Genomic DNA, 15,431 nt, shown 5'->3' with positions numbered 1-15,431 from the left:
TTTGCATGCCACAGTAGCACCGTGAAATCCATTCCTGGTTCTCAAAGTGGACAGGTGCCTCACATTCTCTCAGGGGGCACCTGCCGAGAAGCTGGGTTGCTTCAGACAACACGATCCAAGAAACATGTGAACTTGTCAATTTCCGGTCACTGGGAACGCATCCAACTATTTCTGACAGATATTCAAAAGCCTGATTGTTCGCACATTCACTTCAGCGTGGCTCGCCAAGGTTAGGGGAGAATGAACGCAAGTGTCTACCTGGGGATCAGATCAACGGGTCTTCCTGGGTGCTCTCATCGTGTAAGAAGCCAGACGCAAGCACACAAGCAGCATATCTACCAGAGAAGCAATCCTGTTTCGAAGTAATGTTCATTTGTTCTCCACTGGAATGCGGACAACTCTATACAAACGCCCTGATCTTCAGTTGCAAAAATACAATTTTCGCTTGATTGCCCATGTTTCTGGTGCTTTGCAGGTCCTTTAAGAAGCAGAAACCGTCTCACAATGTCAGGAAAGGTTGCTCAGTCTATGCAGCTGCGGATTATTATGAGGTACTGGGGGTGCCCAGGGACGCAGATCTAAAGCAGATCAAGCAGGCCTTCAAAAAGAAGGCATTGAAATTACATCCAGATGTCAACAAAGCTGTAAGTCCTCTGCTCACCCGTTCAATCCAAAGAAGCCCCTTAAGGACTCTTCTTGGCTTCAGCTGACCTCTGTGTGCATCCTGCGATGGCAGCCAGATGCAAAGGAGAGGTTTATGGAGTGCAAAGTGGCATATCAAGCCCTGTCGGATTCAGCAGAGAGAGCGCGGTATGACCGCAGCAAGGTACAACATACCTCAGCATGACTCGCCTACTGTGTCACATCTGCAACCTCGTTATGCAGAGTTGTACCACACAATGCATTGCCATTGTGGGTGGCATCACTGCAATCTGACTAAAGTTGATGATGCACATCCCATCATCACCCGACTTGATCATGAGCTGTGCTGCACCAGGGTATGGGCGGTTCAGAGGCTGGTTTCAGCTGGGAAGATGTGGTCAGCAGTGGGGCGCGCAGCAGGAAGGCAGCAGAGGAGGCGTTCTATGGCCTGGGAGACTTTTTCAAGGACCTTGATAGAGACCGCACAGAGCGGCGGCGCAGCCGCGGCCGTGCAGAGCAGCCGATGAGCCTGTGGGAGGAGCTGTCAGACATCGGGGAGGAGTTTGTGGAATTTTTGGAAAAAGAAATCGGCCTCTCAGCACCCCGGGTGAGCTCCCAACACTCAAATTATCGTGAGTCATGCATCTCCATTTGGAACAATTAGGATTGCACCCGCAGGCTTGCCTCAAGTCTTATCCTGCCATGACATCGTGCTTCCCAACATGATGTGCCCTGCATTGCAGTAAGCGTTCTGTGATGGTCGTCAGGAGGAGACATACAGCAGCGCGAGGACATACGAGACAGAGGCCTCGGCAGAGCAGGCTAGGAGGCAGGTGCGGGAGGCAGAGGAGAGGGCGAGGAGGGCAGCCGCCACTGCAGAAGAAGGTGCCAGGAAAGTGAATGATGACATTGAAGAGATGCTGCAGAAAATGAAGAGAGACCTGGGCGTCAAATAGGGGGCAGGAACAATGCTGATATTGGCCTATTCACAGTGTTGTTTTGTCTTCGGTGCTGTCAGGCCTTTACATTTTCCTTCAAAACTAGATAATGTAATTGCAGCAATGCTGTACCCACAAGCATGCTCTGAAAAATATCCAGTGAAAATTGATCTCCATCATATCATTGCGGTTCATTCAGGTTCATGGTTGGGTTTATTGCCATGCCAGTTCCCAATTTACGCATGTTTCCAAAAGCTCAGACAGTCTGCCTTGCTGGAGATCATAAAGGAGGTGGCCTTGCAACAATGAGGTAGGTTGTCCCAAAATGCCACCTGGACATGGACTCTATCTCCAGTCCAGCCTGCAAGACATTCAAACGCCTCATAGTCCACTTCTTTGATTGGTTCTGACTCTGCATTACACTGCCGATATCACTTCCAGAAAAGCTGGCAGAGAGTGAGCATTGGTGAAGCGCACCTCCTTCACAATGCTCTCTATGTCTCGATTCCACTCACAGCCCCATTTCATGAGATGCTTGTGAGCCCCCTCGTTCAGAATCCTGTTGAGCCATTCTGGATTTGCCTTGCCGTGCTCCAGTAAAAGTATCCTGCCGTCCGGCTTGCACACTCGCGCCATCTCCTGTGGCAATAATTTAGCCCCCTTGTGAGTCACCAAGGTCGCAGCTGCATTCACTTCCCCACCAAGTCTGCAATGTAGTGGATGTTCACCTCGATTGATGTTGCTTTCCAACTCACCTTGAGGACATGCACTGGGTTCCCGTGCGAGCACAGCCCAAAGGTGTCAACCACTGTATCAAAGCAGTTCTCTCCATAAGCATGCGTCCTGGTGGGAAACACGCCCGACACATGACTGTGCTGCCCAGATGCTGACTCTTTGGCATCGATATCTGCTCCAGATGGACGTCCCTTTGCTTCCAGATCACTGGTAGGCACAGCAGCTGCAGCCTGGGGGCTGGCCAGCTTCTCTGCATCGCTGAGGAAGAAGCTGACTGGCAGGGAGGAGCCTTTTGTGGCCGGTCTGTCTCTGTACTTTTGGCTGGCGTGCCACAGCATGTATTTGGAGCTGTCCGTCAAGGTGAGGGACTTCAGCTGGTCATATTTGTAGTACGGTAGATTCCTTCCAGTGCCTGCAGAGACCTCTAGAACATCTCCCTGTAGATCACAGCATGCGCCCCATGAGTGCAGGATCTTGTGTCCTGACGCATGCCAAGAAAAAAACATGCATTGGGTCCCGTTGAAGGGCAGAAGAAGTTGTGGATCGGCTACAGAATTTCTCAGATTTCATCGTGTCTCACATTCCCGGATCACTCACCTCAGCGCTGCGCACTAGCCACCTTCTGAGGAGCTTGATGCCCATGAGAGTCTCATCCAAGCCCAGCTCGCCATCATAATTGTCTGCTATCTCATCCCAGCTCCTGCCTTTGCCATGTTCTCCCTGGACATGTGAGAGACTAATGAGATACAATCAAACGGAACACTGTGCAGCAGCCTGATCTACTTTGCACCTCTATTTGAAGCTTGGGAGTTTTGCAAGATATCAGTACATTTTCAAGTATCAATTTATTTTGCGCTTTTACATTTTATGTGTCAGATTGCTTATCAGATTACCCTGTAAGGCTGCCGTGATCTGAAGTATAGAAAGGCGCCGTAGGTACCAAAGGCATATATACCCATTGCAGGATATACTAGCCTCCGTGAATTTTGCATTTTTGCAATTGTCTGTGAAAATAAACAAGAGAAAATGTCAAAATCAGCGTCCATGTCTTAGGTCTGATCTCTGCTATTTTAGGGTCTCCTGGTGCACAGAGCAAGGAAGAAGGAATAGGGCAATTCGTTCATTCCAAATGAAACCGGCTCTTGGTGTTGCTTTGTTACGCACAAGTTTTCGTATTTTTCAGAGTACCGCCGGAACAAGGACATTTAGGACCATCTCTACTCTTCGCATGCCAAGAAGTCATGGTGCATGCCCAACCGGCAGTATTCGTAGAGAGATTATCTTCCTGCAGGATGAACAGTCATCACACCCCACGGAGCTGTTCAGCATACTCGCTGATCCAGGTAATCTTTCAAACTTCGACTCTGAGAGATGCAATGGTCACTGATCCGTGTATCAGCAGGATCTGATGAGATGCCTTGATGACCAGGAAACGCAAGATTACAGATTCTCATAATCCCTGGGAATCCTGGGGCGGCAGCGTACTACTCTCCATACATGCAGCAGCTGTATAATGCGCTTGATGGTGGCGGAGACATATACAGCATATCACAGCTGGGTCACAGTCCGTCTGCTTCCCAATGTGCCCAGGTACAACGACCAGCCTGGCAGGTCAATGGAGGCCACATGCAGACTGTTGTGCTATGCTTGGCAACATGCACACGTCGTTAGGCACACTTCAGCAAAGGACCTAGACATGTGGGTGACCCTATGATATGTGCATTTTCTGCGCAGGTTTTCAATTTGCAGCAGCAGATAGAGCACAAAGTTGCCTTCCTGAAGGAGCGCTTGTTGCTCCCACGGAGGCCACCGGTGGTACTGATAGGTCATTCGATAGGTGTGCTCTAGAAACGCATCCGTTCACTGGCGACTGAAGGAGGATATTCCGATCCGTGGCAAGGAGAGCATGTGACCGCAGGAGCGTACATTGCTCTGCACGCCGCACACCGCATTGAAAAAGAAATGCATGTTGCTTCAAAGGAAAGCCCTTCAGATGCTCCAAACATCGTCCAGGTGGGCTGCTGTTATACACCGAGTTTCAGACCAGCTTGCTGTTGATTCAAGCAACTCATCCCCACGCTTCAGGAAGAAGCTATGAAGCAATCTGGCATGCGCAGATTCAGGCCGTCTTTCCCTTCTTGACGGTGAACCCCAGCTGCTCAAAGCAGCGCTTCTTACGAGGTGCCGCTGCACGATCATGGCTTCTTGGCAATGCCGCACATCTTGTGGGATGCTTGCCAGTTGGCTTGCAGCGCTGGATAGTGCGCAGCTACACCAAGAATTTGGATTCCCATGCATTTGAGGCCACGCTGGCCCTGTTCCAGATACAGACTGCCAAAAATGCCTTCTACCTGGCACAGCACGAGTTCAGGGAGCTGGCAGCGCCTGCAGATTGGTGGCTGCTGGAGCAATTTGGTGTGCCTGTATCTTGGATGCTACATGCCATTGCACCAAGTTTGAGACTCTGGCATGAAAGAACTTGTCGCAATTGCACAGTTTATACAGCCCTGTAACGGCGGGCTGTCATATATCCGCAGGCCGGAGAGTGGCTGTGCTTTCTGCCCAATCGGACATGTGGTTTCCTGAGTATCAAGTACAGGAGATGATGCTGAAGGTGCCAGACATCCAGGTAACTTTGCACAGATTGTGCATGCAGGTATTGCAAAATTCGGGCTGACAATTGCTTCTGCCTGCCACACCGTGCATGCCGTTTTTTGAGAAGTGTTGTGCTTGCTCGCCAGGTGCATCGGATGAAGGGCCAGCGGCATGATTTCTGTGTGTCTGAGAAGCTTTCAGTCAAGCTTGCAGAGAAGTGTGCCACACTCATTGAGGGCAAGCCACAGTAATTCAGAGTAGGAGGACATGCAACTCAGGATATCATGGCCATTATGATCAGTGCCGTTATGTATGATATATATCATGTATATATTTATATACCTTTACAGAAAACCAGTAGGCACTGCAAGTGTGTGTCAGCCCCTGTAGGGCTGGCTCCTCGGAGGCGAACCCTAAAGGTACCGGTAACATTGAACCTAGTCAGGTAGTTTGAGCCTCAGTTCGTCATTGAGTAATCATGTGGTACTGTGATAGTACTGCAGCTGCTACGCCATTTGAGTGACTCGACAGTCCATGTGACGCTTGGCCTTCAGCAGAGACCCTCATCAGCTTCCAGCTTCAAGCTTCAAGCCCTGCGAAGTTCGCAGCTTCACTAACTGTACTATTGCCAATGCAGTGCTAGGGCGGACTTTGACGTCGGACGCTTCAAGTTGACACCGCAAGGTGCCACATCATTTGACGTTTTCGTTCGGCAATATCACATGTTGACCGTGATTGATCATCGCCATGCTGTAGCGTGACGCAGTCACTGTGCGCATGCATGCCCACTGGGGCTGGCAGCTGCCGCAGTCACTGCAGTGCACGGTGCACCGGCGCGCGCGGCACATGCCGACGCCGACGTCGCTGCAGCATTCTGCATCCAGGAAGAGCACTTGCCATATGTTGCTGACCGGAGTGATCTTTTGACACTCGTGTGTGCTACTTGGTCTCGAATTCTTGCTTCAGCGCGAAAACACATCGCAGCCATCCGTTTAAGCATGCAAGCGGTTACTCACCTGTTCGAACACCGCTGGACAGGTGCGCGCTTTCCTGCGCTCTGTGGCCCTCGGTAAACTTGGAGCGCGTCTCATCTTCGACCAATAGATATTTCTGACAGAGATCGCTTTGAAAATTTTGCCAGGATGCCCTTGACTGACAAAGCTTTGCGGCAAGACGCTCTTCTCTGCAGCAGCCGTCGTCTCGGAAGTCCCTCGGCTTCTTTTCTCAGAGCTCAGCCAGCAAGGTACGCGCAATATGTGGCTAGATAAACAAATTTTACGCTTGTTAGTCTTTTTATGCAAGCATGTCCTCTGTAAATCAGCGCCAACCCAGTACAGAGAGAGAGTCTGGTGTGGGATGCAGGCATCTTCACAACTTCACAAGACACCAAGATGTTGCCAAGCATCAGGTGATGTATCAAATCGTCCTCTTCACTTAAAAGCGTGGAGTGTGTGTCGTGGAGATTCAGCTATCATGTGGGCCAGGATGTCTCATGTCATAGATGCAGACCTGATTTTTCCTCTGTTGTCGATGCCAGGGGTCTCTCAGATCGCGCCTGCATGTCAGCAGTGTTGCAGAGACAAAAACGGAAGATAAGAAGACCTCAGCTCAGGCTGCAGGGCAGAATGGCGCTTCAAGGGAACCAGAGTTCTATGAGGTGTATTTTGCAACCAATGACCTGAGTCCCAATTGGGGGTGAAAATGTACAGTGTGCGTCAAGTTTCAAAATATTTACATCAAAAATGCAAGCAGCTCTGAATGTATGAGCAGCCTGAGATGACTTTGAATGTTTGCATTCTTCAGGTATTTCTGCCAAAACCACTGGGGGTGCGCTTCACTCGCGGCAACGATGGCGGTGCATATGTTGTGAGGACTGATGCAAAGCTGGGCAGCAGTGATTCACAGATTGAGGTGATCACGTGCTCCATTCACAAAGCGCGCATTCTCCAAAGTCACTGAAGCTTGAGAGTTGACTTGCCCAGACCAGGCTCTTCATGCTTGCTGGTCAATTGAGGATGATGTGATGGGTGGCCAAAGGTGGGTGACAAAATCGTGGCAGTCAGCGCCTCGTTCGGTGGCGACGTGTGGGAAGCGAAGAACTTTGGACAGGTCATGTACGCCATCAAGACAAGGAATGGCGACGTGTACATGAAGCTGAAGAGGAATTTTGGCGACACCAGCTTCTTGCTGGTGAAATCTCTGCCCAACTCTAACCATCCCTTTTGATTTATGAAAAATCGAAACTCCTCCTATGCAGAGAGCCCTACACGTGGGGGAATGTGAATACATTCCTAGAGACCAAGCCAGGTCATTTGTTTTGTCACTGGTAGCCTGGTTGCATGCCAAGTTCTACAGACTCTGACGGAAGGGATTTACTGCTGATTACCTTTCTGCTGCGCGTGTTCTAGGCAGGCTATCATTCGTTATTGCAACTTGAGAACCTCTAGCGTCCACCATTTACAGCGGCGGCAGGTTCATTGCTTGTAGACTGCAGAGTCAGTAATCATTGCTGACTGTTCACGGTGCTGCTCTCTGCAGGAGGACGAGTTGTCAGAGGCAGAGAAGCGGTTCAAGATGGAGAGGGGGGGCGGCAACTATGGCGCAGGGACCAAGGAGATGCAGGCAGCCAACTACAGGGCGCGCAAGGAGCAGGAGTTGAAGAGGCGAGAGCTCTTCGATGAGGCCCTGGCCAAGTTCAAGCAGAACAACATCGAGGGGGTGAGCCCCCAGCTGCAGAGTCATCTCCTTCACCACCTCCTGTGCTTGTACACTTAAAAGCGCCACTGATTATGCCTTCCTTTGATTACAATGGCATGTAAGACTTCCTGATGGATTGTGAGATGTCTTGGATGGACTGGTTGTGGGAGAGTGTTGAGGGCTGAAGGTCTGTTGGATTGACAAGAGAGGAGAGAAATCTTGACTGGATTTGGTGCGCGCAGGCCTTGATTGACTTTGAGGAGGTGATCAGCATGGAGCCCAAAAACTACCTTGGCGACGACTTCTCCAGGGTCACACAGATCTTCCGCGTTGCCCAGTACAACGTGGCCTGCTGCTACTCTGCCATCAACCAGGTGGGCTACACATACCCCACCATATTCTGACCCCACACCAGACAGGCTAGCGGTGGGATATGCCAGAGCCTTGACCATACCCCTCAAGTTGGCCCATGGAGAGTTGTGGTCAACCTGTTTGTTTGGCATAGAGTAGAGTTCATCCAGTGACAAACAAAGCAATGTCTAGTTCGATTACTAAAGGCTTTTCACTGGGCCACAGGTGGATGCTGGTCTGGAGGCGCTTGAGTCGGCGCTGTCTGCCGGCTTTGAGCAGTACAACAAGGTCAGGACGGACCCCAACCTGGACGTGCTGCGCAAGTCGCCCAAGTTCAAGAATCTCATCGACCAGTACGACGAGCCCATCATCAACGACAGCGCCATCAAGTGAGCATCCCTGCTACGCATGTCATGTAATAGTGTGCCCCATTTTCACTAGGGTCTTCTCTAAGGACCCTAGAGTCCAGAAGTATATGAGTATGCAGCACTTCTTGTTAGATATACAGGGTAATCCCAAAGCCAGAGGCCATTGGGCATAGGGCAAGTAAGCAGCACGCTGTCACACAGCCTTTTGGGCAATTGCAATGCACACATTTGTTGTGGCATGCTTGCATGATGCCTTCGTGCTCCTTCTGCCAGTGCAGTGCCGTTGAAAGCGATGATAAGCACGAGAGGCATTGGGAGATAGGCATTCTGGTGCATGCTGATGGCACATCTTTGATCATCAATTTGATGTTACTGCCGAAATGATCATTTTGTACAAAATTTTTCAAGTCACAGAGCACACTTCTGATCATGTCAAAGCCCTTGAACAACAAGTCCTGCACACAGCTTTGACCCATCTGAAGCAGATGATCTGATGGTTGCCTTTGCTGTGCAGGGCCCTGAAGAGCATCTTCAGCTTTGGCAAGAAGAACAATGATGTGGACTAGAGGCTGCTAGCTGGGCTGGCAGGGTATATTAGTGCTTGAACAGGGTTTGTCGGATGTGCAAACCCTGCAGCTGGTTTCTGTCAGATGGTTGTGTCAGACATCATAGTGCGGCAGTGCCATAGGCTAGTAATATTTGCGGCTACTGCCACTCTCATCCATTTGCAATCAAGACTGTATGTTGTTGTGAAGGTTGGACAAACGAGTTGAATTGTTGCAGAGGTATAACAATGGGCAGCATGGTGAGCACGCCCTGCATCATCATGATGTCATCATCACGTGGCGTTTGGCCGTGACTGGTGGAGAGTGTGCACTGAACTACCTCCGAGGTAGTTTTGTGCTTGTCAGAGTGCATACGTGGAGTAATCACAGTGACAAATTGGAATGGCTTGTAGCAGTGGTTGATGGGGAGATGGTGCATGCGCATGTCGTAATTTCCACCTCTGAACATTTTTGATTGTTTTAACATCAACTCACGAGTTGAAGAGTCTTACCTTTGCCAGCCTGTATTGTCTAGGTGCAGCTGCCTGTCTACATAGCACTGCTCCTTGCACGCATGCAGACCTCTTCAAGACAACTTGTTACTGCTGTAGACCGGCCAATGGCATCTCATGCTCAGCTGCTAGAGCAATTGCAGCCATTGATTACTAAATCGCCTTCATGAATGCCTTCTGTCCCCAAAATATTGCGCCTTTCAGGCTGTACAGCATGCCAGCAGTTGGCCCTTAGCTGCTTGGAGGCTAGTATATATATATATTTTTAGGTTAGTGAGAGCCAGAGACAGCTCGGGACAGCAGTACAGCCTGTCAATATTTTCAGCACACAGCATTCCCAACCCAGGTGCAAGGAGGCTCAGAAGCTCACCTCTGTCAAGCCTATACCGCAACGATCCGTGCTGCGCAGAGCCGCTGAAGTACACTAGTGCGACAGGAGTAACACCTTAGCACTGCTTGATAGGCAACGCTAGGTACGGATGCGATCTGTTGTGCAAAGCAACTTGTCCCATCAGAAGCGTTTCGATCGACCTTCAGAGGGTATTCGAATTGTAAAGTACTTTGACCTCCAGGGAATTTCGAGAAATCCCAATCCTATAGACCCCTGCCATCCTTATTTATATATATATATCCTTCAAGAAAGGGTTTTCAGGCCAACGTTAACAGGAAGGAACATTCACCATCTGCTGAAGCCAGAAAGGCTTGATCTTGCCAAAAACATACAGCTCTCTATCACTTTTTCCACGACACCTAGACAAGTCGCAGCGTAGCTGATCGGATCTGGTGCCATCTGCGGGGGTTTCATGCCACCGATTCAGGAATGGCATCGGCTGTCTGTTTGCTTTCAAATTAAAATTGACTGGGATCGTGAAAGCACCGACCGAAAATTGTCATGGGTGTCTGATATATAGATGCATGATGCCTTTGCAAAACCCACCGTCCTCCAGTATACTGTATATGAACTTCAATCAGGACTACACATGTGTATCGATAGCGGATTACAAGGGGATAAAAATCTACAGTCTCGTCACTCACAAATTGTGCTATGTTGCAGACATCGGTGCTGTGAGGTGAGGCTCTTATTCCCGTTCATACAGTGCTTTCAACCCATCAACAAGCTGTTAGTGTCAGTGTTGTGCACTTTGTAAATTTCAGCATGAGAGATCGTGGCATTTTGGGTCTAATCATGTTGTGTTGAGTTATCCTTGTCCTCTTGCGCAGTATCGCGGAAATGCTGGAATGCACCAGCCTGATGGCTTTTGTAGGAGCAGGTGTGGCCTCTCCTCCCTCTCACTTTTGCTTGGCAGATCATAAAGCAAGGAGATGCAGAGTCCTCATTTGAATGCCAAGCCAGTGTCTGAGTGCCATTCCTGGATGTTCAGGGGAGCAGCCAGCCTTGACACCTAGGAAGCTGACGCTTATGAATACTACAACTCAGACCAAGATCCAGGACTTAAGTTTTCCTTCATCTGTCTTGGCAGTGCGTGTGAACAGGAAAAGGTAAGCTATTGAAGGCTTTCGCCCTTGTAAGTAGCTTCGGTTCGCCACATTCTGGCTTCCGAGCACAGTATGACTGTGGACTGCTGCCCAGGTTGATTGCTGTCCTGGAACGGAGAGTTCATGTGCATGCTTTGGAGACATTGGAGCTCCTTGGGACCATAGACACAGCCCCCAATACCAAGGTGAGTTCTGCCTGCCCAACTTCTTCTTACACGCCATGTGAATGAGGCACACATAGCAGTACTGCAAGCCTGAAGAGCTAGCTGATTTGGGTGCAACTTGTGGGCAACAGGGGGTGTGCGCCCTGACCATCTGCTCCGAGCCATGCCTGGTGGCGCTCCCCTCATCCACCACCGACGGCACCTTGCGGATCTATAACCTGCTTGCGGAAGGGGGCAATGTGCTGTGTGAGCTTGCCGCCCACAAATCACAAGTGGTGAGCGCCGCCTGCGTCAATGCCACAGTGAAGCATCAAATGCCTGGGAGGCCATTGCATGGCATGTCCCATCCATAAATAACTGTGTGCACATCCATAACTTGTTCATTTCTGTGGCAGTGCCGGCATGCCCAAAGTCGTCAGTGGGGTAGCGACTAAACTTGTCGATGCTCACAGAGAGATCTTCTCCTAAAGACCTAGAGCAGGGGAACCTAACTTTGAGTCTCAAGCAACTCTCATGCAACGTGTTAAATTAGACTCCCCTGCCAGCAGGGAATGCAGGGTGTTATTGCAACAGGCTGAGCGCTTCAGCGTGGTGACTCCGCAGGCAGCGATGTGCTGGAACCACGACGGCAGCATGCTGGCGAGCGCATCGGCAAAGGGGACGGTGCTGCGCGTGCACCGGCTGCCGCAGGCCGCCAAGGCGTTCACGTTCCGCCGCGGCACCTACCCCGCCCCCATCCACTCGCTCGCCTTCTCCCCGGCGTCCGTGCAGCCGCCACTTCTGTGCGCCGCCAGCGGCCACGGCACCGTGCACCTCTTCCGCCTCGAGGAGCCCGACAGGTGCTGCCATTACCCCACATCCTGTGTCACTTGAGCTGCAAGAACAGTCTAAGGAATTGGGAAGAGGAAATGCCTTGACATGTACACAGCGCACGCGGCAGGGGAAATTAAGTCTACTTGGAGTCAATTTACAGTCCCCTGCATGCGCCAGTGCAAGGGGAAAGGGGTTCTGTGCCTCTGCCGGCTGATGTGCATGGGCTGCTCAGAGCCCATATGGCCAATTGAGGAGATGGACTGACTCAAATGGTGTGCAGCAGGCAGTCTGCAGTCTCGACGGCGTCTGGCATTCTGGCGAATGTGTTTCCCTCGGCCATGGCAGATGTGGTGGACCCGCCGCGCTGCATCGCCACCGTCAGGCTGCCCTGCCAGGTGTGCACTCCACATGCAGCAGTCCCGGACATTCGGACTTATGTCCTTGATGCAAGCCAAGGTCTTTTCTACTGTAGCACCAAAGGTAGAGAGAGATGCAGATATCAAGGCAGAGGAAGCTGTGCAGAATACGAGAACGAGCTCGTTCACAAGTTTAATCATGTAGAAAGAACACAAAGATGTTGTATATGTGCAGAGCATGACGCATGCTTGCTGCGCAGGGTGTCCCAGCAATCTGTGCAATACATGCGGCTAGCAGGCATGCTGGCGGCGGGGTTGACAAGGCCGACAGCGACGCTGTCAGCGTGGTGGTTGCAACCGCGGATGGCATTTTGTACGAGTACTATGTCCACAACCTGCACACAAACCCCACGTGTGCGCTGGAGCAAGAGTGCCTCCTGCTGAGGAATGCCATGGACTCATGACTCTAGCAGGCTCCCTTTGTATTTTGTTGTAGGTTAAGTTCTGTGCTGTCGTGTCGCATGTCGAATTATTTTGTGGGTGTTTGCTGTCCGTGAAGTGAACTGATGTGGCAACACAGATGTTTTGTCTGAGTGAAGGCACGGTCAGAATGAAAGATACTATGAGTATCTCAGAAAGGTCATAGGATATTAGAGAATGTGAAAGTGCCCTGCAGCATCTACACTTATTTAAGATCTGGATTGAGTTCAAATTTGACTCAAAGGCCGTCCAGCATTATGGTTGATCCAGTGCGCACTGTAAAAGCATGAGCATTCCCTCGTGTCAGCCTGAGGTCGACCGTGCTAAACTGAAGGCTTTTGAGACTCTCACTTTCAATCGGATTGAGAAGGTTGTTGAGATAACCAGGTGCCTTCTTTTATGCTGGTGCATGTAAAAGTATCTGGAAATTGAGCACGCATGCATGTTGCAAATGCACCTCTTGCGCCGCAGGTTGCCAGATTAATGATGTAGGATGCATGCAGACCTGCACAGGAGTCACTGGAGCTTAGAGACTGACTAGTCGTGCCAAATGACAACAAAATGCCCAGATTTGATTAATTTATGCGCACACGAGCTTTCTTGCGAAGCAGTAGTGCTACATTGCGTTCTGCATTCCATCTTACACAGCCCTGCTATTGGTGCATCAAATCTGCTGACATCCCCCGTGACACGCAAGGATGCACGGATGCACAATTGTACAGGGCTACATGCACCAGCACACTGGATCTTGCAAGCATATGCTTTCAATACACGATGCGTTTGGGATACAATCCTGGACCTGACCTGCCTCCGAACAGTCGCATTTGCACATCAACACGCTACACAGCCCTAGGAAACACCATTACAAAGCATTTATTCTCCCCACCTTAACTGCTCGCACCCACTTGTTTCAGGATTTGCTCAGCCCCCAAGCAGCTCAAAATTATGCCAGCCTGGTGCGGTGTGGGCAGAGTTGACCAGAGCTGCACCCAAACATTGCATGCTGCACCGATCAGGCCTCTACTCTCTTTCAGACTCCATCACAATTTCAGACTCCATCACGAGAGCAAAATCATGGGGGCCCCACAATATATGATACAGCAACCAGCACAAGTTCAAAAAGGGATTCCTTGCCAGTGTACAACAGAGGGGACCAAAAAATTGTAAGCCTTGCCACTCCAGCGCGGGTAACTTCAAAGCAACTCGCATGAGGCAACAGCGCTCCAAAATACTCTTTCAGCATGCTCCACGGCGTGCCTTTCAGGGAGGCAATGGACCTCGCCCACCAACCAACCATGCAGTTGGGTGTGGGATGAGTGCGTGTCCGTCAGTCTTCCAGGACATTGACCATCACCCCTGATGGCTTACTCCTCATCTCCAGCTCCTCTTCCACATCTATGGCAGTCCGCTGTATGTGTCGGAACATGGGCCGGTGATAGTGACCGCCGCATTCTGTGCACTCCACAAATCTGCGGCCCACGCACATGGGGCAGGGCTCCTTGTGTGACCATTTCCCTTCCCAGCCGACTGCACCAGTGCCACTGCAGAGTGAACACCTGCGCAGCCAACATCCCAGGACAATAAGTATCGTAGGAAATGGCACATGCAGATGCAGTCAAGCAGTTAACCTAACTAAGCAGTGTCCAGCAGCAGGTAACCTAACTAAGCAGAGTCCAGCAACAGCAGTGAAGATCTGGCTCGAAGCTGCGACACACCTTGAGATGCCATAGCCATGACAGGATGAGCATGCCCGCACATTGTGCACTATCCTTGCCCTTATTGCTGCAAATGCTGCGCTGATGAGGGTGAGGATGACCAGCAACTGCACCAGGAGCAGCAAGGGTCAGCATGCTGATACAGCATCATGCTGCGCAGTAGACTACTGACAACTAAACATCAGATGAATGTTCCTGGTGCTCTCACTTAAAGTGATGTAGGGAGCAGAGGTGTGTCTGGACACATACCACACTCATAGGCCCATTTGGTTTGACTCTGCGAGCAAGTCTCAAAGCTATCCTGGTCGGCTGAACGCCAATGAACACTCTGGAAATGGAGGCCATTTTCATTGAGGAGTGCGTGTGTAAAAATTGTGGACACTCATGGTGAATTCCACCACCTGCCAGTAACACCCCCAACACAAGTCAACAACTTTCCACTTCACAGTGCTGTAGGTTATCAGAAGATGTAGCAAATTGGCATTCGGAGCAAGCGCATGCGTTGACTCTGCAACAGTGCAGTACTATCCTAGATATTTTCGGGGCCCAAGCCCAGGGAAACTGCCGGGCAGATGCCTTCCCCAAGAACTTGTGCAATCCCAGAGGAGCTTGTACCGCAGAGACAGTACCTTCTGTGCTCTGAGCCGTCACTAATGAGCGGGCTTTACGATGCTGGGATACGAGTGTCGCCGGAAGGGCGCGAGGAGGAGTTCGACCGAATGCGCGCGGCACAAGGCAGAAACGCCTGCTGCTGCAGAGCTGTGACGTCTGATCGGTGCTGTCGGTGACTGAGCTGCAGCGGGACCACCGCAAAGAGGGACGCATTCTTCAGAGATAATGGATCGTGATGTTCAATGCAGGACCATACACACCATCTCTCAAGCTAGGGCCCTCTCGAAACCCTTGGAACAATTGTGTCAAGGGCACGAAACTATTGTACTCCTAGAACGAACTTTCTGCTTTTTCCTGCGGATGCCATTGCCACACTCTGCATAACTTCTAGCGATCGAACCATAGAGTCAC

The 15,431-nt window shown here is 50.7% G+C and overlaps 5 protein-coding genes across 5 annotated transcripts; 3 read left to right on the top strand and 2 right to left on the bottom strand.

The window, feature by feature from the left end:
- Nucleotides 1-145: 145 nt before the first annotated feature.
- Nucleotides 146-1,710, top strand: COCSUDRAFT_65248 (hypothetical protein). Its single transcript, XM_005649934.1, has 5 exons — nucleotides 146-300; nucleotides 476-644; nucleotides 737-826; nucleotides 998-1,249; nucleotides 1,410-1,710. The coding sequence occupies exons 3-5, from the start codon at nucleotides 758-760 to the stop codon at nucleotides 1,596-1,598; spliced, it is 510 nt and encodes a 169-aa protein (XP_005649991.1). The 5' UTR covers nucleotides 146-300; nucleotides 476-644; nucleotides 737-757; the 3' UTR covers nucleotides 1,599-1,710.
- Nucleotides 1,711-1,860: 150 nt separating this feature from the next.
- COCSUDRAFT_61662 (S-adenosyl-L-methionine-dependent methyltransferase) lies at nucleotides 1,861-2,957 on the bottom strand (the record flags this gene model as incomplete). Its single annotated transcript, XM_005649933.1, has 4 exons — nucleotides 1,861-1,941; nucleotides 2,058-2,219; nucleotides 2,336-2,752; nucleotides 2,913-2,957. The coding sequence occupies 4 exons, from the start codon at nucleotides 2,955-2,957 to the stop codon at nucleotides 1,861-1,863; spliced, it is 705 nt and encodes a 234-aa protein (XP_005649990.1).
- Nucleotides 2,958-6,686: 3,729 nt separating this feature from the next.
- On the top strand, nucleotides 6,687-8,351 carry COCSUDRAFT_13402 (hypothetical protein; the record flags this gene model as incomplete). The annotated part of the gene is made up of 5 exons (XM_005649932.1): nucleotides 6,687-6,821; nucleotides 6,948-7,100; nucleotides 7,449-7,628; nucleotides 7,850-7,981; nucleotides 8,184-8,351. 5 exons carry the CDS (start codon nucleotides 6,687-6,689, stop codon nucleotides 8,349-8,351), a joined length of 768 nt encoding a protein of 255 aa, XP_005649989.1.
- A 1,950-nt stretch (nucleotides 8,352-10,301) lies between these two features.
- On the top strand, nucleotides 10,302-12,255 carry COCSUDRAFT_3880 (WD40 repeat-like protein; the record flags this gene model as incomplete). Its single annotated transcript, XM_005649931.1, has 7 exons — nucleotides 10,302-10,453; nucleotides 10,605-10,654; nucleotides 10,766-10,883; nucleotides 10,975-11,065; nucleotides 11,176-11,319; nucleotides 11,648-11,906; nucleotides 12,152-12,255. Coding segments are annotated over 7 exons (918 nt in total), but the record flags the coding sequence as incomplete, so codon positions are not given.
- Nucleotides 12,256-13,323: 1,068 nt separating this feature from the next.
- COCSUDRAFT_32644 (hypothetical protein) lies at nucleotides 13,324-15,233 on the bottom strand. Its single transcript, XM_005649930.1, has 4 exons — nucleotides 15,038-15,233; nucleotides 14,658-14,809; nucleotides 14,409-14,515; nucleotides 13,324-14,249 (listed from the first exon to the last, which is right to left on the bottom strand). The coding sequence occupies exons 2-4, from the start codon at nucleotides 14,751-14,753 to the stop codon at nucleotides 14,021-14,023; spliced, it is 432 nt and encodes a 143-aa protein (XP_005649987.1). The 5' UTR covers nucleotides 14,754-14,809; nucleotides 15,038-15,233; the 3' UTR covers nucleotides 13,324-14,020.
- Nucleotides 15,234-15,431: the final 198 nt, after the last annotated feature.

Source organism: Coccomyxa subellipsoidea (genome assembly GCF_000258705.1).
Source record: "Coccomyxa subellipsoidea C-169, whole genome shotgun sequence".
Taxonomy (NCBI): domain Eukaryota; kingdom Viridiplantae; phylum Chlorophyta; class Trebouxiophyceae; family Coccomyxaceae; genus Coccomyxa; species Coccomyxa subellipsoidea.
Note: the sequence above shows the minus strand (reverse complement) of the source record. Positions and strands in the feature narration are given on the sequence as shown.

What these genes read in the sequence shown, in the direction of transcription:
- COCSUDRAFT_65248 (XM_005649934.1), top strand. Translation starts at nt 758, where the DNA reads ATGGAGTGCAAAGTGGCATATCAAGCCCTGTCGGATTCAGCAGAGAGA. An exon ending in CGCGGTATGACCGCAGCAAG is followed by an intron (nt 827 to 997) that starts GTACAACATACC and finishes GTGCTGCACCAG; the next exon opens with GGTATGGGCGGTTCAGAGGC. An exon ending in TCGGCCTCTCAGCACCCCGG is followed by an intron (nt 1,250 to 1,409) that starts GTGAGCTCCCAA and finishes GATGGTCGTCAG; the next exon opens with GAGGAGACATACAGCAGCGC.
- COCSUDRAFT_32644 (XM_005649930.1), bottom strand. Translation starts at nt 14,753, where the DNA reads ATGGCCTCCATTTCCAGAGTGTTCATTGGCGTTCAGCCGACCAGGATA. An exon ending in CAAATGGGCCTATGAGTGTG is followed by an intron (nt 14,516 to 14,657) that starts GTATGTGTCCAG and finishes CTCCTGGTGCAG; the next exon opens with TTGCTGGTCATCCTCACCCT. An exon ending in CATGGCTATGGCATCTCAAG is followed by an intron (nt 14,250 to 14,408) that starts GTGTGTCGCAGC and finishes TTGGCTGCGCAG; the next exon opens with GTGTTCACTCTGCAGTGGCA.